Source organism: Sycon ciliatum, chromosome 1 (assembly GCF_964019385.1).
Source record: "Sycon ciliatum chromosome 1, ocSycCili1.1, whole genome shotgun sequence".
In the NCBI taxonomy this organism is placed as follows: Eukaryota; Metazoa; Porifera; class Calcarea; order Leucosolenida; family Sycettidae; genus Sycon; species Sycon ciliatum.
This window is the reverse complement of record NC_088643.1, coordinates 23033348-23058053: the sequence shown is the minus strand read 5'-3', so window position 1 is coordinate 23058053 and position 24706 is coordinate 23033348. Positions and strand designations below refer to the sequence as shown.

General features: G+C 46.4%; 2 protein-coding genes and 10 non-coding genes across 12 annotated transcripts in view; all 12 read left to right on the top strand.

The window, feature by feature from the left end:
- LOC135818599 (serine/arginine repetitive matrix protein 2-like) overlaps positions 1 to 1882 on the top strand; it is a 30997-nt gene extending 29115 nt beyond the window's left edge. The window contains exon 24 of the mRNA XM_065331988.1: positions 551 to 1882. Within this exon, the coding sequence (XP_065188060.1) occupies positions 551 to 607 (57 nt within the window). The 3' untranslated portion in view covers positions 608 to 1882. The remainder of the gene's footprint in view (positions 1 to 550) is intronic.
- A 1980-nt stretch (positions 1883 to 3862) lies between these two features.
- LOC135818578 (proteasome inhibitor PI31 subunit-like) overlaps positions 3863 to 24706 on the top strand; it is a 46096-nt gene continuing 25252 nt past the window's right edge. The window contains exons 1-4 of the mRNA XM_065331973.1: positions 3863 to 4172; positions 6830 to 6967; positions 9161 to 9261; positions 10214 to 10282. Of these exons, the coding sequence (XP_065188045.1) occupies positions 4020 to 4172; positions 6830 to 6967; positions 9161 to 9261; positions 10214 to 10282 (461 nt within the window). The 5' untranslated portion in view covers positions 3863 to 4019. The remainder of the gene's footprint in view (positions 4173 to 6829; positions 6968 to 9160; positions 9262 to 10213; positions 10283 to 24706) is intronic.
- On the top strand, positions 11307 to 11378 carry Trnah-gug (transfer RNA histidin (anticodon GUG)). Its single transcript has one exon. It is a non-coding gene; the product is annotated as a tRNA-His (tRNA).
- On the top strand, positions 13199 to 13270 carry Trnah-gug (transfer RNA histidin (anticodon GUG)). The gene has a single exon. It is a non-coding gene; the product is annotated as a tRNA-His (tRNA).
- On the top strand, positions 14315 to 14386 carry Trnah-gug (transfer RNA histidin (anticodon GUG)). The gene has a single exon. It is a non-coding gene; the product is annotated as a tRNA-His (tRNA).
- Positions 15601 to 15673, top strand: Trnak-uuu (transfer RNA lysine (anticodon UUU)). The gene has a single exon. It is a non-coding gene; the product is annotated as a tRNA-Lys (tRNA).
- Positions 16578 to 16650, top strand: Trnak-uuu (transfer RNA lysine (anticodon UUU)). Its single transcript has one exon. It is a non-coding gene; the product is annotated as a tRNA-Lys (tRNA).
- Positions 17216 to 17287, top strand: Trnah-gug (transfer RNA histidin (anticodon GUG)). Its single transcript has one exon. It is a non-coding gene; the product is annotated as a tRNA-His (tRNA).
- On the top strand, positions 18641 to 18713 carry Trnak-uuu (transfer RNA lysine (anticodon UUU)). Its single transcript has one exon. It is a non-coding gene; the product is annotated as a tRNA-Lys (tRNA).
- On the top strand, positions 20041 to 20113 carry Trnak-uuu (transfer RNA lysine (anticodon UUU)). Its single transcript has one exon. It is a non-coding gene; the product is annotated as a tRNA-Lys (tRNA).
- Trnah-gug (transfer RNA histidin (anticodon GUG)) lies at positions 21931 to 22002 on the top strand. Its single transcript has one exon. It is a non-coding gene; the product is annotated as a tRNA-His (tRNA).
- Trnak-uuu (transfer RNA lysine (anticodon UUU)) lies at positions 22776 to 22848 on the top strand. The gene has a single exon. It is a non-coding gene; the product is annotated as a tRNA-Lys (tRNA).

The window sequence follows — 24706 nt, the reverse complement described above, 5'->3', positions numbered from 1 at the left end:
TACAGATTATTTTTTAATTCCCCCGCCACTAATTCATGGCCAAACATGCGGCCAACGGAAAGCTGACCACGGGTGTGCAGCGCCACTCCGTTGACCGAAGGTCTGAACTTTTACCTTGTCCCGTGACCTCGGGTTTCCCCATGTGTATGAATCCCCGATAACATCTAATGAGTAAATCCATACAGTTTACAGCTTAGCTGTTACAAAGCCTACAATGGGGGTGGGTTGCTGTCACGGCTGCAGGTCTCCGGCTGCAGGTCTCCGGCTGCACAACTGCAGCTCAGTTGTACGCACCAACTATGATGTAATGCCATAATTCCGCCGTGGCAGACGCCCATGCTGCAGTAAACTTCAGAAGCTGCACACTAGTGATTATTTCTGCACACTCTGGGTTTCATGTACGCTTGGCTCAATGAATGGCATTTATTCCCGTAGCTATGCGAAAGACGTTACTTCAGTAACGTGGCGCTAGCCAGGGTCCACGCAGCTTTAATTCCGTGGGTGTTTGTGTGTCCGTCTGTCTGTTTGGTCTGTTTGTGTGTCTCTGTAGGGCGAACTCTCTAGTGCTTTCGACAATGTATTGGACTTAGAGCAGCAGTCCAGGTAGCATTGGATGAGTGGCGGTGATGCTGCATCCACTGTAGAAATTGTGCGAGTGTGTATGCGCGTGTACGCACATGTGTGTGTGTGTGTGTGTGTGTGTGTGTGTGTGTGTGTGTGTGTGCGCGCGTGTGTGTGTGCTCATGTTTGTTGTGTGTATGTATACATGTACACGATGTGTGTCCATGCATACCTCATCCTATATCTTCAGCCTAGTCCAGTTTCGTCTAGTGGGAGAGCAGTAATTGTCTTGCACGTGCAATTGTACATGCGCGTTCATGTGTGTGCGTGTGTGAATGTGTGTGTGTGTGCACGTGTGTGTGTGCACGTGTGTGTGTGTGCCCATACATGTATGATGTATGTGTCTGACTCTCTGTCTTTGTCTACCTGTCTCTGTGCATGGCTGTAAGTTTGCGGACTGTCACTGCCACACCGACTGCCCTGACCCTTCATCGATATTTTAACAGCCTGTAGCTCTCTGGCAATCTGTTACAGACCTTCCACCTTCCCCTCTGGTCCTGTATTTCCTCTCTTCTGTTTCCTTCTCTCTCTCTCTCTCTCTCTCTCTCTCTCTCTCTCTCTCTCTCTCTCTCTCTCTCTCTCTCTCTCTCTCTCTCTCTCTCTCTCTCTCTCTCTCCCTCTCCCTCTCTATAACTATGGTCAGTTGATATAGGATGGCTAATGATACCACCACTGCTGTGATTACACTGTTTTTACTTTGCTTCAGCTTGTGTTGCTGTGCTATATTGCTTTGTTGTTCTATTTTTGTGTTGTACGTGTCGTCGTCGCTGCTACTACTACTGCTGCTGCTGCACTGGTGTCCTCTTGTTCAAGATCATGGCTCGGTGTCTCGTGTAACATTGTTGTCTCGACGTAGTTTGCTTCCTCTATTTTCTTGCTCGTGTGTGCCCGCATTCTTTGGCTTCTTTCAACAAGTAAATAATTAACTCTCTGGTGTAAGTACATGTACAGCCGGTCAACTTCGCTCCACGGATTCTGCACAGGTGATGGCGGTGGTGCTAGGATTTTTCTTGGTTATTTTTTATTTTTATTCTCGGAGAACTGATCTATCGTTCCCAGCTTGTGAAACACAACTTATGGGTGAGATCTTATTATGCTCTTTATTCGAATCCCTCTCTCGTGTGCTGATGTGGGTCTCGCTTTACCATCTTTCTTTCTTCTCAGTTAGGTTTTACGCGCTCGGATTCAACATAGCGCTGTGTCTAATTTGCTTTGCGATATCAGAATGTGCTGGTCATGTTAATATATCCTTCCATCTCTATCTTCTTCGCCGCTGGTGTGCCGTGTGTGTGTGTGTGTGTGTGTTCGGGTGTGCGTTTGTTCGTGTGTGTGTGTGTGTGCGCGCGCGCGTGTTTGTATGCGCTTTGGTTAGGAAATTTACTGCTTTTAACTTGGGATATTTTTTATTCGCTCGCAATTCTGCAAGCCGGTTCACCAGCAACGGGTCTAGACAGAGAGCCCTATGTGTAGACAACGGTATGCAGAATGCTGTCTTGCGTGCATCTTGCATTGGTAATCGTATTGATGTGTGGCTACTACATGTATGTGCGGAGCAGGATCCCTGCATGGATGTGCCATCAATGTCATCAACAGTACATAACCTCCCAGAGTGTGCAACGCCTGATCCAGCTCTGCATAGGGTCTTGGTCGAGCGTAATCGGATTTTTGCATCGTTATACCGTACACATCTGGGGGAACCCGGGGAGCAACGGTGCTGTCGGATCAAAAACAACGGTGCCCTGCCTCGGGACCGGCCTTGCGCTGGTGTGAAGTGTACTAGTACGCATGACATCAAAAGATCCGATTACGCTCGACCAAGACCCTATGCAGAGTTGGATCAGGCGTTGCACACTCTGGGGGGTTATGTACTCTTGATGTCATTATACATGTGCATGATATTGTACAGTGTAGTGACAGTTGGTAGTACAAAACTGCAACGCTGAATGGTAATGGCATTCATGTAGTAGCACCATCACATCATGGTGCATGTCGTGAATATCTTTTGACACGCTAATATTATAAGCTTTTAATATGCGGGCAAAAAAACTAATGTGTTTTAATACCGTAAACTCATAGTACTGGTATAAGCAAGAGTAGGTTTATGTACTCTTGGTATAAGCAAGAGTACATCTTCCGGAAGCCCCTATTCAGCATATTGCCGCCGGCTGTGCTGACACAGGCAGAGGCGTGTTGTACTGTAAGTAAACTAGATGAGTATACATGATCAGTGATTGCATTCATTGGTTTGAGGGAAGGATGCAAACCGTCACCGGCGGGAAAACAGTCTGAAGAAAAAAAGGAATATTATAACCAAAAATTATTAAATACCAACGTTTTTGTACTACTCCCTGGTCACCACTCACTGATCCTTATGCACAGATATACAGCATTCCCTCACTACAGTCCATTCAGAAAAAAATGAACTTCTAGCTTTTGGCCATAAATGGGTCAAACGTTGAGTTTTTTTAGAATTTTTTTCTGCAATCCCATATGGAATCCTCTTCCAATTATGTTTCTGAAGTTTTTTTGTCCAAAAAGCAAGCCATAGCAAGAATAGGATTTCGGCCAGGTTTTGCCCCAAAATCACTGAATTGGGAAAAACCATCAAAATCCAGGCCGTTTGACCCCGCCTGCAACAGTGCATTCTGCGGTTCGAACCCCAGTTCAGGCACCCTTTTTGGACCCTTTTTCAAATTTCAAAGTTCGCAGCACTGCACTGTGTACGATGAAATCACGAAAAATCGCCAAATACGGGAGCTCGCCAGAGCCAGGACCCATTTTTTTATGAATGGACTGTAGTGGGACCATTGTTATTAGGCTAGGGCCTGTTTTGGACTTCCCACTCTAAATAAAGGATACAAGCAACAACAACAACACTCGCTACACTACAGGTACTAGCAAGAGTATAAATAATACTCTTGGTACTAGCAAGAGTGAAAAAGGCTCCCAGAGCTTATGATACTCTCTTTCAGAGCTTATACCATTACCTGATTACCGGTATACTCTTGGTACTTACGTAGTAGGCGTGTCCACTTCATGAATTCACCTCAATCAGATCAGTTTACGTACTAGTAATCGTTTGTCCACCGTCGCGTCACTCGCACTCGCGTCACCGATTTTTTGGGTAAACATGACGCCTACAAGACGTCATCGCTAGCTGTAGATCTAGGTGTGCAAGCAAGGAGGGAAATCCCCGGCCTGTAGTTCGCATTCAGTTTTCGAAAGTTGTTCTGTCATGTTCAAACTTACTTTGCTGCATTTGCAGATACTTGTAGCTATTATACAGTTACTGTTACTTACTGGGTTGGTTCAACCAAACTGAACTCCGAGTTTATTGCATCGATGAGAATAGGCCTCTATCCACAGAGCTAGGGACGGTGCTGTAGCTTTCTACCTGAATGGCTGGACCAGGCGCCTCCTTTTCTTTGGAGGATGTATTGAAGCTGAATGAGCCTCGAAACACAAACGATGTGTTTATTCTCGCTGTTCACGTTGCACTGCACAATGCATCATTCGTTGGAACAGAGGTGAACGAAGTAAACTCCGTCAAGGTTCGTACTGCGTGAAATGGCCAACTTTCATTCAGCTCAGCTCAAATTAAACCTTCCGATAATAATAATTATTGGATTTCCCATAATTATTTCTTCAAGTACATGTATTTGCAAATTATAGACTGTCTGTGGACTGTATTTGTACTGGCAGTGCACTACATTGTAGTGCACCAGTTCGATGAAACTTCTGCAGTAAAAAATTCTTCATTTTAAAAGGATTCGGAAGTAAGAGGAAAAAATTATAATACTGAGAAATTATAATAAAAAGTTGTTTCCATCTTTTGACGCTGCACGAATAAATACGGTATATACATGTCGATTCAGCTCGTCTTATTGATTGCGGTTTTAAATAGCCTGGCAATGATCGGAAAATGGCAGACTGAGAATCTCTATGCATAAAGGTAGATAGCTTGCTACGGTATGTATTCATGAAAAGCTCTTCAAGCCGTATTTCACTTCCGGGTCGTGGCACCATTGGCTCAGGGTAGCCTAGATAAGCCCGTAAATCGGAGCTCCCGGGAGAAAGCAGCGAGTAGGATCAGTGGCACACTCATTGCACACAGGGAGTATTGTACTAATCCCTGATTGCACACAAACACTGCAACACAGTTTGTATTACATAAAGCTTTCCTGTCACTACATTGTGTTGTCAGTGGATTTCACGACTGCCGAGTTTTGGAAAAAAATGACTGTGCTTTGTAGTCGCCAGCGCGTAATAGGGCTTGAAAGTGATGACGTCAAAACGGCCAGGGAGTAGTAAGTTGACATCAGATTTCTATTTTTGGATCCACTAAGGTGTGACTTTGCTATTGCCTAAGTATGTGGGTGCATAGCAACCCACTCATGTCGCATGCAGGTGTGACTTTTATTTCGCCACCAGTTGTAACCCCGCCCCCAGTAGCCAAATCGGTCAGTTTCACTGGCTACATCACCATGCTGTGGGTAAGACCGCTTGAAATGTGCTTGGATCCATACAAAAACTGGATCCAAGTGGATCCAGTTTTTGAATTTTTGAAATTGTTGCTATGCTGTGACGTAGCACTTTCAAGCCCTATAATCCTACTCACTGCAATGCTTAGTTTGCTGTCTCCACGCCGTCCCTTGGATAGACATCAAATGCCTGGATACTAGTACAGTCGACCTACCCTTATAACGATAACCTCTATAACGATATTACCCTTATAACGATATTTTTCTGCCAAACCAAATCACTCCATTGACTTGTGTATACAATGCCTTACCTCTATAACAATATTGCTATAGCGATATTACCCCTATAACAATATAAAATGGGCTGACCAATCGGCATTTTCCATTAACAATATCTAGCAGGGAATATGTAGAGCCCACTATCCAGGTAGGGCAAGCTTCACTTGATAAGTCGTTGGGACATGACGAAATGCAACTGGGGCACCAGTGGGCACCTTGCTCTGTACATAATGTGCATGTAAAATGATGTATGTCAGTTTTTTATGCTATGAAGAGTGTAAAAAATGAACAAAATCCATGCATTATGACGTATGTGTATGAAATGAACCAGTTACCCCTATAACAATATTACCCTTATAACAATATTTCTTGGTCTGACGCAAATATCGTTATAAGGGTAGGTCGACTGTATCTAGAAGTCTTGTCACAAACGAGTTTGAGTCCCCGGGGCCCGGTTGATTTCACTTGAACCTCCGATGCGGAAACTTATCATACATCCCAGTACATACCTGCAAGGAGCCCTCCTTGCCCATGGTGGAAACAAATCTGGGTGCGCAGTCAACCATGCCACAGATGACCCCATGCCTTCCAATTTTACTACAAAAGTGCAAATTAATGTACAAGTCTCTCGTACCCCCCCCCCCCCCCCCCCCCCATCGACACTCTTCCTCCCCGCAACTCCATACTACAGTCAACTCCACTTATAACGAACTCGCATATAGCGAATCTCATGATATAGCGAACCAGTGTTCGTGTCCCTGTTTGTTCAAACCCATGCAAAATTGACCCTTTATAGCGAACAGTTTTCATTTATAACGAACCATGTATCGTAGGGTCGCATGTAAACCAAGTGCACTCATAATGTCATGGGCCACATACCAGTCCATAGCATAATACTTGTACCAAGAGTATATAACCCCCCAAGAGTGGGCAACTCCTGATACCCTTTCTATGGGGTACGCCGACGGCGAAAACTCAGATCACGTGGTGCAGTGTCACAGTTGTACGTTTCCAGCCCGTTTTTAGCGAGCAGCGGAGTAATAAAAAAAAGCACTCTCTGACAGAAACTCACTGCGGGTATGCAAATCCCCAGCATGATCATGGCAGATATTCGGATTGCACGCACGCTATTATCCTACGCTTGTACGTAGTACGAACGTATCTGAGACACGTGATGTGAATTTTCGCCGTCGGAGACCCCATATGCAGAGTTGCACACTCTTGGGGGGGGTATATACTCTTGCTTGTACTGTATTGTGTGATTGCATTTTAGTGTGAGTGCATTTCGGCTATAAGAACTTTGGGTGTAAAGAACTGATTATCCTGCACAAGGGTGTTCATTGCGTCGGGAGTCGACTGTACACTGGTTATGTAATGCGTGAATTACAGACTGGTGAGTACTATTATGCATGGTACATTCGTACTTCTTTTTGCCGTGCCTGTTGCAGTTTGGAACTAGCCAGCTGTCGCTGCCGAAGGAATGGAACCAGCAAGAGGATGCGTACGTGATTTTCTACACGCGCAAGTCCACTCAGTATGTGCTGAAGGCTGTACCGGCCGATGATCTCTTCCTCTGTGGATTCTTGGTATGTGGCAATGTTTGGACTCGGTCGCCTGCCCTACAATCGTGCTTCTGCACTCAAGCCTATAGACCTTATTCACTTTGTAAAGATGTACGAAATGCCCTAGGTGTGTATAGCCGGTATGCCTGGCTAAGTGTTCAATGTGTGCTATAGGTTACAAGCACATTTGACCAATTTAGCCCAAAAATCAATGGCAGACAATCACCTTTCCAGCTTCATCACTTTGAATGGAGCTATCATTGGCTAGGTCTTCGTCCGTGTCAAATGCGTTCAGGGCACGTTTCGTAGTGGGAACAGCAGCAAATACAATAGAGTCCTGCAGATTCAACACCCCACCGAATCTACGGGATTTTATGGGATTCAACGGGATTTTGTACATGTGTACAACGTGCATAAGGTCCATTGGGCCTTGGGGAGATAGAAAGAGAGAAGAAGGATGTTACTTCGAGGTGCATTAGCCAAATTTCCGAAATGCAATGCAGGGATTGAGCAGAGGATTTTGCTTTTGCGCGTCAAGAATGTTTGCCTGTGTTATCACAGCTCTAGCAAGCCACCGCGTGTTAGGCTATGAAAGTTAGACAGGACAACAGTACGTCAGCCAATTAGTCATATTGCAGGTCATGTCCAGGGGCATCGGAAAGTATTTTAGGTTGGTACGGTCAACCACCTGAAGTACAATTTTCTTGTGGGGTTGGGGTGGTTTCTCTGGAAAATTTCGAAGTTTAGAGCCCAAATCAACGCATTTTATTAATTCACGGGGTACCTGGGGCAACAAGTGATACGGGCAATACCGTAGTGACCGTAGCGTGTCCGGCACCCCTAGTAGAGCTAGTAGAGCTCAAGACTTGGCTGTGGCCAGGTCTAGGCAATGGCTGTGGCTAGGTCTAGGCAATGGCTGTGGCTAGGTGTAGGCGATGGCTGTGGCCAGGTCAAGGCAATGGCTGTGGTCAGGTCAAGGCAATGGCTGTGGTCAGGTCTAGGCGATGGCTGTGGCCAGGTCTAGGCGATGGCTGTGGCAATAGACGGGTGTAACATTTGGAGCCCGGTCACGGGTACCGGGGTATACGTCTGAACTCCAACATGCCGTGAAGACATGCATTGACAGTGCAAGTACCGTAACACTGCTCCTGCGAAATGTCTGGAGTACCTGACAAGTGATTTTACTTGCCAAGCGTATCGCCCTGTCCTAAGCGTTGACAACTTCCGCAAAGAGTACAGTAGTTCAATGCTCAGACTCTGATTACTGTGAAACATGTTGTAACTTTAATTTCGGTACCTAAATTTAAATTACACGTAAAAGGCACTAGAGTATGCACTGTATGTGAAGGGAAAGCTGGTCACCTAACTCTACTTCGAAGTACATTACACCCGAAACCTGGCAGGTCCCTGGCACCGAAATTTTGATGCACCTAAAATTACATGTTTTACAGTACTTGCCGGATAACACCTTTGGCAGGTGCAGGGTTTATTGTGCAAGTACCATGATCACGAATCTAGCGCGCAGTCAGCTGTGCATGTGTTCTGCCGTGGGAGAGGGTATGCAATTATTTTCCACAGTGTGGTACTCTCGGTGCCGTAGTCCGCACTCTTCTTGGTGCAATTATGTGGAGTTTGTGCCGTTCACGCTTCACGCTTCATTCAAAGTATTATCCTTTCATCATGTACTGTGTCAGTGTTCATTGCTATTTGCTTGCACTCGGTTCAGTTCTAAGGTGGATGCTGGTATGCTTCAAAGGAGAATGAGACATTTCCCAGGCTCTCCAAAGTCCCCATAGTAGCTTGGTGTTTATACTTCGAAGTATGACTTTATAGACATTGCTCCCGCCTCCACCAGCCATGGCAGGCAGTATTAGCCACAGACATGTACGAGTGGACTTGCTATGTACATGAATGCTGATGGAGCTTAGTCTGGCGGTGCAGTTTGGCCTGCAGTGCAGTGTTTCGTGTCGTTTTCAGGACTAACCAGTGGTATGCTGGGTGAAGCACAATCGTGGAAGCTTGGTTCCGTAGTTAGGCTTTTAACCGTAACTGCTCTCTCTCTCTCTCTCTCTCTCTCTCTCTCTCTCTCTCTCTCTCTCTCTCTCTCACACACACACACACACACACACTCTCTCTCTCTCACACACTATCTCTCTCACTCTCTCTCTCTCTCTCTCTCTCTCTCTCTCTCTCTCCATGTTGTGCATGTGTCTGTAGGAGTACAACTCCTCTCCCGCGGAGTCAGGCATGAAAATGGACATGTGGGAAGCCGCCTCCGCCAAGGACCTGTACATCAAGGATGGCGAGTCCTTAGTGCGGTGAGTTTTTTAAACTGTAGAGCACAGATCGAGTTCTGATGTGTAACCCCCACAATCTGGCGAAAATGCTCCTAACTTGCAGACATGCACGGATCAAGAATTGGCTTGGGCATTCGCTATACATGACCACAAGTACTAGTAGTGTTTAGTCAAACCTCCCCCCCCCCCCCACTTTTCATTCCCACACGTACGTGTAAATGGACCAAGACCCAACGGTAGGATCAGATATTTTATCACAGTCTAATGTGTGCCATCAAGAGTAGATAAACAAGAGTGTGCAACTCCGGATCTCTCCTGCACAATCTGCAGATACCCCCGCCCACGGCGGAATTTTTTGTTGACGTCACCTTTTTTCAGAAGAACGCGCATTTTGCCGCAGAGCAGTGTGAGAGGCACCGAGCTTGTAGTGTAAAGCCGGCCAAGAGCACGAGGGAAAACTTTCCGAAAGACTCGCAGCGCGTGCGTCGTCGAAAAGATTACGTCAACAAAAAATTCCACCGTGGGCCTACCCATCCGCGAGTTGCACACTCTTGTTTATCTACTCTTGGTGCCATCATTTGCTCGGCTCTTCAATATCAGCTATCCGAGCACATGCTTCTACTAGTCTTGGTTCTATGCACTGCTGAACAACACCTGGTCCATGTTATGAACCATAGCCCCTACATTTTGAAGCTGGAAATCACAACTCTGCGTGCAGGATAACTCACTCCCCTTCCTAAGCATATCACCTTTCCGCTGCACCTCGCAGCATGTCTACTCCGTTTCTTTGTTGTTCGTCTTTCGCTTTATCGTTTCACGCTGAGGATGGACCATGCCTGAACATTTGGTGATTCAATGTTGAGAGAGTTTTGTTGTAGCGAAGAAACCATCATTATGTGAGTTATGTGAGTAGGCGTTGAAACTCCCTGTGCAATATGCCTGTACTGTGTGCTTGTGTTTGGTCATGGTGCAGCTCTGTCCAACACCCAGAATCACTGCTGAGTACGATCCATGACAAGCTCATTGCCAAGTTTGAAGCAGCGTAAGTCAGAACATGTGTGCTGTGACATCACGAGAGCACACAGAGGTCTAGCCAAGCTTGGCGTGTTTCCTCTTTATCTGCCCACAATTGGGTTTGAGGTGCTTTTCAAGTCAGAACAAGGTGTCGATGGGTACAAACTCTTCCATTTCCGGTGCAGCATGGCGTAAAAAAAACTCCGTAACCAAGAGAGTGTGTTTCTTTGGTCATGGGCCAGTTCGCACCATGCTCTCGAAAGTCAAAACCCATCATCTCTTGTATGAGTATACATGTACCACCGTACTTTTTGTTTTGTTTTTGTTTTTACTCGATTTGTTCAAGTCTCAACGCGATCCCTTAAGTTTGGGTGTCCAAAGTTCAGTTCCTTTCAAAGGTTAGTTTCAAACCACACACCACGCGTGAATTTAGAATACGTGAGTTAAATCGCATGGTGTAACGACGATAGCGCGCCATAGCTTTTAGTTCATACAAAAGGCATGGCCAAGTCAATACCAGTAACAGTTATGTATGACTGTGAAAATGCTGCTTGACCTTGGGACCTGACATATAGTGTGTCTTAGTCCAAGCTCGTCTTTCTAATTCTTGTGGATCGTTAGACCGTTTTTAGTTGGCAAGGCCTACAAAGAAGTCCGAATTGAGTGTTACCAAGAGTACATAACCCCCAAGAGTGTGCAACTCCAGCTATGGGGTCTGCGACGGCAGAACTTCACATCACGTGATGAACCCGTACACATTATTTGCACTCTGTGCATGATTGATACAGGGTTGTACGAAACCCAGCTTTGGGTACAACTCTCTCGTGATCACTTTGCACTGTTTTCCAGTGTAACCTTTTGAACCATGTCACGTGATGTGAAGTTCTGCCGCCGCAGCACTGCATAGAGGTTGTGCAGGCAGTTGCACACTCTTGGGGGTTATGTACTCTTGGTGTTACTCACACATGCCTGTCGTTGATTCAGACTATGCATGCTGTACTAGTGGTATCTTTTCCTTGTGGCTGGTAGAGAAACGTGTGCCTCTGTAGCAAGCTGTGATCGTCTAGTGGTTAGGACCCTACGTTGTGGCCGTAGTAACCCAGGTTCGAATCCTGGTCACAGCACACTTTTTTCCTGTAACTGTTCTTTACTTTTCGTGTGCTTTCGGCGGAGAGGCTCCGTGATCTTTTTCTTCTTCTTTTTTCTTAGCGCAAGGGCTTTGTGTTGTATTGTCTCGCATTTTGCCGTGGAGGATTCCGATCTTATTTCTTGGATCCGATTTCAGAAAAGAAAGAAAAGAAGCAACTGTGGTTGACGATAGAATTTATTGCCAATGGTTTGGCTAGTTACTGTGAGTCTTATCGCCGCTGAGGAGACATACCAGGGTCAAAGTAGCTAGCGGTCTAGGGAGTGCTGAGAATTAGTACATGGTGGAGGAAGAGCCTCCTGCACACCAAACAGAAAGAACTCTTTGTGTACGGACCGGAGTATGACCGGTATTATATTGCTAGCAAAGAATCATCGGTGTGAGGGCAACGAGTTGGGAAATACGTCGTATAGTATAGTCAACTGCTTGGTAATTGGTAAAAACCCATGAGTTTGAGATATTTGAATGCTTGGTATAAGATATATCATAATCTATAACACATGTGGAACCTGAGAAGTAGCCAGTGGCCCAAAGAGGTGTAGGTGTAGGTGTAGATGTAGTGACTATTAGTTTGTGTGGAGAGAATGTGTCATTGCGTCCCCCACTGCGTCAGTGTATTGCTCTAGTATAATGGGTATGTGAAGATCACTGGTCAATGGTCATGCCATTTTATTTCATGCAGAACGGCTGCAGGTATCCTATGAAGTAAAAATGAGAGATTTCAAGAATATTGGCAGTGTCGCTATAACTTAGTTACTAGCACAGGTAGTAGCCATTTTGTTTTTGGATTTAGTCCATTATAGGGGATTGATTAATCATTTTCAGGGTGTCTCTGGGAAATACATCCTCACAAGCCTGCACCAAAAAGCCCCCGGGCGCCCACCAACCAGATGGACCGACGTTATAAAACAAGATCTGAAGATCTCCAGCACCGCTGTACCTGTCACTACCTGAAGCCGTTGTCTTAGCCAAACACAGACATAAGTGGAAAACTCTCTTCACTCACAGATGCCTAGAGCTAACATACGAGCTGTTCTTATGGTTAGCGTTAGGGTTAGATTGTTCTTATTGTTAGTCCATTCTTTGCAGTATCACTAGTATCAATACGAGAGTACTCTTGCTCGTATTGTACACTGGTGAGTAGTGAATCCCATCTCTGGCTTGAGACTTGCGGCACGCGATGCTTTCAGTGATTACCACTCTGGACATGTATTCAGCCGAACGCAATGGAGCTCAGCAGGTCAGGCCGTTATTGGCTGCTAGGCATGTAGAGAATAGGGAGGTTTCGCTCTACGGAATTACGTATGAAAATAATGTATGAACTGCACGGAATTTTCATACGTAAAAATCAGAGCTGTTGAGTTTCGCTCTACATGATTTCTCCACGACTGCTAAACATGCGTTGTTGCTTTGGAGACGCGTTGGCTGCATGCGCCCATCGCATGCACCATGAACCGAAACCGCGTTTTCCATCTTATTTTGCACGTGGTGTACGGTGTGTGTACCTGTGTTTCGCGCGGCTTGAATGTTGCCATGGACAAATGCGAAAAAAAATTTCAAAAAGTCCTACGGAGGACCCAACGTAGGAAAGAGCTTTCCTACGGAAATCCGTAGAGAGATTCACGTATGAAAGTTGCCCTCGCTCCCCGGTGCGTACGACATACGGATTTTCATACGTAATTACGTAGAGCGAAACCTCCCTAATGTCCAGGTACGTACAGAGTTCTGGACTTCACTGGTCAGCATCGTAACATTGTCCTGCTGTTGGTTTGTGGGAAGTGTGTGCTCCTGTAGCAAGCTGTGATCGTCTAGTGGTTAGGACCCTACGTTGTGGCCGTAGTAACCCAGGTTCGAATCCTGGTCACAGCACACTTTTTCTTTTCTTTTTCCTCGAAACATGTACCAGGAAAAAGAACGTTTTGAGTGTTGTGCCGGAAGCTCTACTTTCATCGCATCTTGTACCTACCCTCCAGAGTGTGCCGTTATTTATCCTTCTTTTATCAAAATTTCCCGCGCTACATTCTTTTTGCTTCCTGCTGGTGGATAGAAAGTGACCGCAGATGGCAGATGCCTTCTATGTAGTCCATGTACCTTCTATGTAGTCCATGTACCAGCGGCTAGTAGTTTCTTGTGCTGGCTGAGGTTGGGGACATTTCCGAGAGACCAGCGCAGTAGGACGACGCAGTGTGAGAACCTTTACCCAAGTGATTTCATTGCACATGGCGCTGGTGGTGGGAGCATACTCTTAAGTGCCTTTTGCCGAGAGTATGCAGCTCCATGCGTGCGGTTACCCAGTCTGCTGGTACACTGTGCAGGCTGCTTTGACATCGCCAACATGTAGATTGAGCATTTTTGTGTCAAACGAATTTTCTACCGTCTTGAGTTTCCCAATGCATATTTCTTGGGAGATTAAAAGATACATTTGGGGCTTTGCATATTTAATTAACGTGCACATTGATCTCTTGGAGTTGGTAGCGGCCTGTTAGGTGCTGAATGGCCATCATTGCCTGATTCATTGGTCGTGCCATGTTCAGACGAAGTCGCCTTTGTGCTACTTGTAAATTCCAAGAAATGTCAGAGAAGTCACAGTAGAAATGTCACGGTGGTCTAATCCAATAGATGATATGCCTGCCAAATAACGTGCAACTAGACTTGAGAGGGCATTGCAGAGTAGTTGCATACAAAGTTCAAAGTTGTACGGTTACCTGTGACTTGCATTCCTGCAGAGCTCAGGGTCTACCATGTACACATTGTAGTATAATTTGTATGCAACTTGTGTGCGATGCCCTCTCAAGTCTAGTTGCGCGTTATTTGGCATATCATCTATTGCATTTGTTTCACTGGCCGGTAGGTAGTAGGTATCGTATCATTGTCTTCCTGTTGGTTGGTAGGGCATGTGTGCTCCTGTAGCAAGCTGTGATCGTCTAGTGGTTAGGACCCTACGTTGTGGCCGTAGTAACCCAGGTTCGAATCCTGGTCACAGCACACTTTTTTTCCTAATTTTATCTTCAATTGCAACATGCGGGGCATCCAGCAGAGGGAAAATGTCCCCAGGCACTCTCATGACCAACAACAGTTGTAGTGGTGAGCAGATTCGGGCATCGGCACGTTTGGATGTACAGTGCTGCTCAATGAAATCCAGTCGCGTCACTCAAGTACGCGCCGGGCGTTGCGCAGCCCTACACCTGCGAACACTGGTCTGCGAAATGGTGCAAGGCGCAAACTTGAGTGACGCGACTGGATTTCGTTGAGCAGCACTGTAGCAGCAAAGTCACCTTGGGGCTACGCTTGTGAGCCGGAGCTGAGGGCGTGTGATAAGTCTGTAGCTGGAGATCGGTGTGGATGAGAGACGGGGCCTTGTAGACCTTATCCCTGTAAGTGTTGAGGGTGGATGAAGCCTTGTGAAGGGTGTCGGACTGTTATAGGGTCCCAGTGACAATATCCAAATTTGGGCATAGAAGTTCAGCCAGCTTTTGGCTTGAGGTGTTCTATTTTCGGAAACTTCAGAGTCTTCAATTGGTCATGATGGAAACTTCAGTCTTCAATTGGTAATGATGGATGGGCTACAAGTAGGTTAGTCATAGAACTGAACGTGCAACAGCTTTATGTCAACGGCTGACAGACAGGGAGTGTGTAAATTGGAAGATATTACTTGGTTGCCAGGTGGTTATCAGCTTATATAATAATATTATAGGCCTTTCATACGGCGTGCAAGCACATGCACACGTGTGACCAAGATATCACTTGCAAACCGTGATCCAGTTCACACGGTGCTGGGCAAACTTTGCACACGTCACTGTATCTATAGTGACCTTCTGAAAATGCCGGGAAATTTTAAATTTAGAATTTTCCTTTTGAAATAATAGTTCACGCACTACATTTGCAGCGCACACTTTTAACAACCGACACTTTTGCTGGCGTGCAAAGTATAATTGTGAGACAAGGGCCCCGGCCAAGTTCAAAAAACAGTTGCATGTGTGTGCGTCCAAGTTTATCGTATGCAAGTGAATATCCTTGGAAGCGGTACGATAAAAAGTGAGTTTGCACGTCGTGTGAATGGCCTATTACTAGTATTAGGGTATCGCCTTGCGCGAACTGGCATCAGCTATTTAGCAGTCAGTGTACTACATATATTAGATCAACAAGAGAGTGATGAAGGGACTGTCAAGACTGATCATTTGGGCAACAGGAGTATGGCTGCCCGGTTAGCTCAGTTGGTAGAGCATCAGACTTTTAATCTGAGGGTCAAGGGTTCGAGTCCCTTATTGGGCGCTTTATTTTTTTGTCTCTTTTCCACAAATTCCCAGGAAGACAGCACAGTGTTGTGTGCATTCATGTATTTATTCATTCATTCACAATCACGTGGCACTAGCCAATGAAAAGGTGATGTGGGCGTACGAATTGGTCGCTAATATGACCACGGCAAAGTCAGGATTTGTTTTAAGATTGTGACGGGAGATGTCCAAACTTGAAATTGTGACGAGTGTGACTGAAAATAGTCATCACTACAACCGGTTTGTTTCCACAGTTCATGAAGTGGACATGGAGTACGTTGACCCTTGCAGTTTGACTGTCAGCAGGGGATTTCCCTTCTATCACGACTTGAGCCGTGTTGTATGCATGTGACCATAGTTGTGTGCTCCACCACCACGTGCAGATCCACTTGTGACAAGGAAGAGTTGGGAATTTTAGTTGTGTGAAGTTGATGTCAAATGCATGTATTACGTTATGCGCATCCTACACACTCGCAACGAACGTGATAGGCTGGAACTCGACAGGCATTTATAGATGGGCAGGCAGACGTGAGAAACTCCAACTTGTTAGAAGAGGCCATGATTGCCGAATCTTGCCATAGGATTAGTGCCGGCGGACCAATCGGCATATGCATTAGGGTAGGTCGAAAGAGTGAAGGGAAGGGTTTCTGTGAAAATATACAATGCCAGCAGTTTGTCAAGGTCAGCAGTTGTGTTGCAGGTGTTTGTCTCAATGGGGCTCTTTGTTGCAGCAATTGTTTTGATCAAGACCGCTCACTTAGAAGTTGCGACGTGCTCCTCGTGTGCTCCGGATGGCAGTCGCGAGTCAGTCAAGTGTCAAGTTCAGCAGGAAGCGTGTGTTCCTCGTTGGAACAACCAACTTCATGATCAACACTGCTCAGTTATATTATTTGAGTATGGCTGCCCGGTTAGCTCAGTTGGTAGAGCATCAGACTTTTAATCTGAGGGTCAAGGGTTCGAGTCCCTTATTGGGCGCTGTATTTTTTTGCTCTTTTCCGGATCTGTAGGCGCAGTTGGGCAACGGAATTGATCAAAAAGATTCGAGCGATGCAGCACACAGTCATGTACACTAAAGTACTGCCAGAGCGCCCCGTCTCGCGAGAGCGCCCCACCTTGATTTTACAGTTAGGGAAAAGAAGACCGTATGGCAGAGTGCAACGAAGTTTGTACGGTGTGAGAACCTTACAGCAGTGTACTTGTCACACTTAGCAGCAGGGAGTCGTAAAATACCGGTATTTTACGACTCCCTGCTTAGCAGGCTTTTGTGTGGATCTCGTGTCCGCTTGAAGGTAAATTGAGTACGGATTGACTATACAATGTGTAATGTGTGTACAAGTTACGTGTCGTATGACCTACAGACAGGACACCACCTCCACAATATGACCACGAAAGGACGAGATGGTGGGGCGCTCTGGCGGTACTTTACGGTACTTGTAGACGTTTCACCCAGGTACGTCAACGGCAGGGAGTTGGGCGGAGGTTATGTTTTGGTTGGATTATGTTCGTGGTGGTTGGCAGAGCATGTGTGCTCCTGTAGCAAGCTGTGATCGTCTAGTGGTTAGGACCCTACGTTGTGGCCGTAGTAACCCAGGTTCGAATCCTGGTCACAGCACACTTTTTTCCCTTTTTCCTTAAAAAGTGGTATGTACATTCGTCTCAGTGCACATGGTTGCCACATGGTTATTTGTGTTGTCCCAACTGTACTCACTGGTACAGTGTCAGCAAGAGTACATACCCCCCCCCCCAAGAGTGTGCAACTCGAGTATGGGGCCGTTTACATGAGGAAAATAAGCCCGGGCTTATTCGCCTCGGGCTTATTTTTCAACCGTTTACATGACGGTTGTACGGGGCTGAGTTCAGGTGAGTGACTGCGAGTTCTGCGCGCATTATATTTTTCAAATCGCACATGAACGCAGTGGTAAATGTTCGTGTTTGATGAAATTTGGATCAAGAAATGCCGGCTCAGGTTTCTACTGCCTTTCCAATTGTCACTTATTTTTCGAGAAGGTGAAGGATGGGCTAGGACCTTCCACTGGACAAAAACCAGAAGAAAACATACCAAGAAATAAATAAAAGAGACGCACTGTCCACGGCCACATTCTCTCAGGTTCACGAGGCAAAATCGAAAAATACGGAAAAACTCGCTTATAAGCCCTTCTTGACCGTTTACATGACAAAATAAGCCCTGGGGGTTGGAAAAGCTCGGGGGTCAAGGGTAGGGCTAGTTCAGCTCGGGGCGAGCTGAATAAGCCCGCCTGACCATGTAAACGCGCGCTCTAAAATGACTGGGTAACTGATCAAGGCGGGCTTATCGTAAGCCTAGGGTTGAATAAGCCCGGGCTTATTTTTCTCATGTAAACGGCCCCTAAGGGTGCTGTCCCGACAGAATTTCAAGTTGACATCATTTTTATGATGTACACGGATTTTATGATGTACACGGATTATCAGACGAATCCGCAACCTGTGGTGGACCAAAGCCCATCTGATGCTGTACAAATTATTGCAAAGAAAAACGTGTGATGCTTGACACCCGTACACATGTTGTAAATCACTGGTGCAAGGAGCATTGCATCATAAATATTGACGTCAACTTGAAATGATTCTGTCGGGACAGCAGGGTATGTGGGAGTTGCACACTCTTCGGGGTTATGTACTCTTGGTATCAGGTTTAGCAGTGTATTAGATCAACGAGCGAGCGATGCAGGGGTTGTCAAGACTGATCAGTTATACCAAGAGTTCATAATCCGCCAGAGTGTGCAACTGGGATGGCGTAATCCGTGATGTACGTCATTTTTGGGGTCGGACTTGCGTCATTCCGTCAACGCGGTCCACCACGGAAACACTTCCCCTACTCATGATGTCACACTATGACGTGCATCACGGATTTCGCCGTCCCAGATCTGATCAGTGAAGGTGCGCACTCTGGGGGATTATGGACTCTTGGTTGTACAGGAAGAGTATGGCTGCCCGGTTAGCTCAGTTGGTAGAGCATCAGACTTTTAATCTGAGGGTCAAGGGTTCGAGTCCCTTATTGGGCGCTTTATTTTTTTGTCTCTTTTCCACAAATGCCCAGGAAGACAGCACAGTGTTATCAAGAGTGCATAAACAAGAGTATGCAACTGTGGTTATGGGCCTTATGGCCCAGTGCGCGGCCCGCTGCCTTCATTACGTAACTTGCCTTCATCACGCTCTGAAAGCATGCATTCAAACTCACGATTTCTCGTACGAGCCCATCCGTTCTTGCTCGATTCGTTCCAGTACCTACGCGATCTCTGAATTCTGGCGCGTGAACTCCAGTTACGTACGAAAGTTCATTTCAAACCAGAGGGAAAGTGCTGTGTTTGATTTTCCGCAGTGCGCGCCACTGCGCGGACTGCAGCTGAATGATGTAATGAAGGCAGCGCGCCGCGCATCTGGCCCATAGAAAAGGATCACAGTTGCATACTCTTGTTTATGGACTCTTGGTGTTATGTATATTCATTTATTTATTTATTTATTCATTCACAAGCACGTGGCACTAGCCAATGAAAAGGTGATGTGGGTGATAGCCAGCCGCATGCCGATTCCGGCCACGTCTCGGCGATCGATGGATACGAATTGGTCGCAAATATGACCACGGCAAAGTCAGGATTTGTTTGAAGATTGTGACGGGAGATGTCCAAACTTGAAATTGTGGCGAGTGTGACTGAAAATAGTCATCACTACAACCTGTTTGTTTCCACAGTTCATGAAGTGGACATGGAGTACGTTCACCCTTGCAGTTTGACTGTCAGCAGGGGATTTCCCTTCTATCACGACTTGAGCCGTGTTGTATGCATGTGACCATAGTTGTGTGCTCCACCACCACGTGCAGATCCACTTGTGACAAGGAAGAGTTGAGAATTTTAGTTGTGTGAAGTTGATGTCAAATGCATGTATTACGTTATGCGCATCCTACACACTCGCAACGAACGTGATAGGCTGGAACTCGACAGGCATTTATAGATGGGCAGGCAGACGTGAGAAACTCCAACTTGTTAGAAGAGGCCATGATTGCCGAATCTTGCCATAGGATTAGTGCCGGCGGACCAATCGGCATATGCATTAGGGTAGGTCGAAAGAGTGAAGGGAAGGGTTTCTGTGAAAATGTACAATGCCAGCAGTTTGTCAAGGCCAGCAGTTGTGTTGCAGGTGTTTGTCTCAATGGGGCTTTTTGTTGCAGCAATTGTTTTGATCAAGACCGCTCACTTAGAAGTTGCGACGTGCTCCTCGTGTGCTCCGGATGGCAGTCGTGAGTCAGTCAAGTTCAGCAGGAAGCGTGTGTTCCTCGTTGGAACAACCAACTTCATGACCAAGACTGTTCAGTTATATTATTTGAGTGTGGCTGCCCGGTTAGCTCAGTTGGTAGAGCATCAGACTTTTAATCTGAGGGTCAAGGGTTCGAGTCCCTTATTGGGCGCTGTATTTTTTTGCTCTTTTCCAGATCTGTAGGCCGCAGTTAGGGTTGACATATCGCCGGTACGCGCCGGGAGTCACCGAGAGTGGGCCTCTTGCAACCTCTTCCGGCGCATTGCGATTATGTGAACCAGTGCAGTAGTAACAAAATCATACGGTAAAATATCGCAAGGGACCGCCGGCAAAGTTGAACAGTGCCCAACTCTTGTGATCTGCCCCGGCGCCGATCCCGTACAATTTGGACCAAAAGTGGTTTGTCAACCGTTCGCGCCGGTGATCGCCGGTGCCGGGAGCCAGACGTTGTCAAAATTTCAAACCACGACTCATCCTAAATTTTCCTAAATTGAAGCTTAAGATGAGGTCTGTTCGCTATTCTTGTAGTCGTTTCAAGGTGGCAAATTAAGTCAGCATACCAACCCGTCCTTCTCGGATGATCTGCTTGACTGTTGTGCAACTTATGAGACAAATACAATTGAAATAAATGAAAAATACGAAGGATACATAGACAAGTTCGTGTGACTTCATCAATGTTTGCACACATAATTTTGACACCACCGCTTACTAGACTGCAACAAAAAGGTGTAGAAGTAGTTTCATGATCTCCAGTAAAAGGTAGCACCGAGTGGCCATCACCGAAAGAACTACTGAAGAAACAAAGCATTCAAGCTTCAATTGGCACACCTGTCGTAGCATTTGGGCACATTCGGTACTACTTTGTAGTAGATTTGGTACTCGAACCGTATGCGCAACGGAGCGGGAGCTGGCTCACCGCCAATGTCTTGCGGCGCCGATTTTGCTTATGTGAACCAACCCTTAGGGCAACGGAATTGATCAAAAAGAGGCGAGCGATGCAGCACACAGTCATGTACCGTAAAGTACCGCCAGAGCGCCCCGTCTCGCGAGAGCGCCCCACCTTGATTTTCACAGTTAGGGAAAGGAAGACCGTATGGCAGAGTGCAACGGAGTTTGTACGGTGTGAGAACCTTACAGTAGTATACGTGTCACACCTAGCAGCAGGGAGTAGTAAAATACCGGAATTTTACGACTCCCTGCTTTGCAGGCTTTGTGTGAATCTCGTGTCCGCTTGAAGGTACATTGAGTACGGATTGACTACTGTAAACCGGGAATGATTATTGCCATGGTCTAATTTCTGCGAAATTCGCGACCGCGTGGAAATCGCGAAATTTAGACAGCGCGAAAAGGAGATCCATAAAAGGTTTAGCATGAATGCCACAGTAGCAAATTCTGCAATCGCAAAATTAAAGCCTCGCAAACCTGTCCGGATTCTGAAAACGCGAACTAAAAACGCCGCGAAAATGTCACGCTTTACAGTATACAATGTGTAATGTGTGTACAAGGTTCATGTCATATGACCTACAGACAGGACACCACCTCCACGATACGACCACAAAAGGATGAGATGGTGGGGCGCTCTGGCGGTACTTTACGGTACTTGTAGACGTTTCACCCAGGTACGTCAACGGCAGGGAGTTGGGCGGAGGTTATGTTTTGGCTGGATTATGTTCAGTAGTGGTGGTTGGTAGGGCATGTGTGCTCCAAAGTTTTGGTTGGATTATGTTCGTGGTGGTTGGTAGGGCATGTGTGCTCCAAAGTTTTGGTTGGATTATGTTCGTGGTGGTTGGTAGGGCATGTGTGCTCCAAAGTTTTGGTTGGATTGTGTTCGTGGTGGTTGGTAGGGCATGTGTGCTCCAAAGTTTTGGTTGGATTACGTTCATGGTGGTTGGTAGAGCATGTGTGCTCCAAAGTTTTGGTTGGATTATGTTCGTGGTGGTTGGTAGGGCATGTGTGCTCCTGTAGCAAGCTGTGATCGTCTAGTGGTTAGGACCCTACGTTGTGGCCGTAGTAACCCAGGTTCGAATCCTGGTCGCAGCACACTTTTTCCCTTTTTCCTTAAAAAGTGGTGTGTACATTCGTCTCAGTGCACATGGTTGCCATGCGGTTATTTGTTTTGTCCCAACTGTACTGGTACAGTATCAGCAAGAGTACATACCCCCCCCCCCCCCCCCCCCCCCCGAAGAGTGTGCAACTCGACTATGGGTGCTGTCCCTACAGAATTTCAAGTTGACATCATCTTTATGATGCAATGCGCACTGTAGACAGATTATCAGACGAATCCAGAACCTGTGGTGGACCAAAGCCCATCTGATGCTGTACAAATTATTGCAAAGAAAAACGTGTGATGCTTGACACCCGTACGCATGTTGTAAATCACTGGTGCAAGGAGCATTGCATCATAAATAATGACGTCAACTTGAAATTCTGTCGGGACAGCAGGGTATGTGGGAGTTGCACACTCTTGGGGGGGGGGGGGGGTATGTACTCTTGGTATCAGGTTTAGCAGTGTATTAGATCAACGAGCGAGCGATGCAGGGGTTGTCAAGACTGATCAGTTATCCCCAAGAGTCCATAATCCCACAGAGTGTGCAACTGGGATGGGGTTGTGGGGCGGCGTAATCCGTGATGTACGTCATTTTTTGGGTCGGACTTGCGTCATTCCGTCAACGCGGTCCACCACGGAAACACTTCCCCTACTCATGATGTCACACTATGACGTGCAACACGGATTTCACCATCCCAGATCTGATCAGTGAAGTTGCGCACTCTGGGGGATTATGGACTCTTGGTTGTACAGGAAGAGTATGGCTGCCCGGTTAGCTCAGTTGGTAGAGCATCAGACTTTTAATCTGAGGGTCAAGGGTTCGAGTCCCTTATAGGGCGCTGTATTTTTTTGCTCTTTTCCGGATGTATAGGCCGCAGTTAGGGCAACGGAATTGATCAAAAAGAGTCGAGCGATGCAGCACACAGTCATGTACATTTAAATACGAGGTGATTAGGAAAAATTTTACCCGTTTGTAAACTCGCCCTGCATTCATAGCCAATGCCCTTTTTTCATGACTTATAGTAGTTTACATGGTAGAATAGTCTTTGACTCTTGTCATGCCATCACAGTTCAACTTCCCTAACAGCAATGTAGACTTTCCCAGGTGACCCAAAATAGGTCGTTTTTTCAGTCCTCAAAATACTTGTATATTCTTTTACATGTGTGTAAACCACAGGTAACATACCATAACAAGGCTATATGGAAACCTACACACACATGTATAGGTACGCCACTACACAAATAACACGAATAGAGTCAAAACAGAACACAAATTCTTGCACGTTCAAGTGCTATCTTGAAAAATCGACCCACATACCATACTCATAGCAGGAGCAAATCACCGCCGTTAAACTTCGAAGTAAAGAATGCCAAACTGGTGCTAGGACAAAAAGTAATCAACTGACATCAAACAAGTAAAATCCAAGCATTAGCAAACTGTGACCACATACTGGATTCAAAGCAGAAAGCCATCACTGAGTTAGACAAGTGCTGGCACCATTGATTCGCCAACACTCAACGGAGAGAAGCACTACTGAAGGACGCTGTGCTCAGGGCTGCCCGACTGTGCATGTGGACGGAGGAATCGCAGCTAGAAGGGAAGCAGTACACGGTATATCCTCTGCGGCGAACGTGTCGGAAGATGAAGAAGACGTAGCAGAAACAGGCTGCTTGCAACTGTGCTGGCGGCAGTCAAGTGGCTGGTGGCAAGGCTAGCATCTCCAACTGGGGCATCGTAAAACAATGATGCTAACTCTTGGAGCTTTGGTCTCAGATTCACTGGCATTGGTTACATTCAGCTGGACGCGCAGAGCCTCCAATAGAACAGCATAATGCTGCATTGGCTCGGATGTCCGGAGTCTGAGTCAACAACAGCAACTATGCTCTTTTCTGCCTGTTTTGGTTTGGCGTCTGTGTGGGGCCTGTGGCCGTCGAGCGCTCAACAGAAGGCGAGTTCTCATTGGAAAAGCCATCAGTGATGCCATCAGCAACAGCGGTTGCCGACCTAAGCTGCATACGCGACCTGATCTCTTCCATATCATGCTGGTTTACACTATTGTTATAGCAGTTTACTGCGCACAACGACATACTGAGGCCTCGTCACTGCATGGCGTAGTCGCAGAAACAAAAACTTCGGCTGCAACACGAACTACACTGATAATACTAACGGAATATCTAATCGAATGTCAAAGATTACTTCCTCCAGGAGATGTCTCGACGACAACAAAATTTAAAAAATATCCAATGTAAAATTTTCGCTAATCACCTCGTACTGCCAGAGCGCCCCGTCTCGCGAGAGCGCCCCACATTGATTTTACAGTTTGGGAAAAGAAGACCGTATGGCAGAGTGCAACGAAGTTTGTACGGTGTGAGAACCTTACAGTAGTATACGTGTCACACTTAGCAGGCTTTTGTGTGAATCTCGTGTCCGCTTGAAGGTAAATTGAGTACGGATTGACTATACAATGTGTAATGCGTGTAAAAGTTACGTGTCGTATGACCTACAGACAGGACACCACCTCCACAATACGACCACGAAAGGATGAGATGGTGGGGCGCTCTCGCGGTACTTTACGGTACTTGTAGACGTTTCACCCAGGTATGTCAACGGCAGGGAGTTGGGCAGAGGTTATGTTTTGGCTGGATTATGTTCAGTAGTGGTGGTTGGTAGGGCATGTGTGCTCCAAAGTTTTGGTT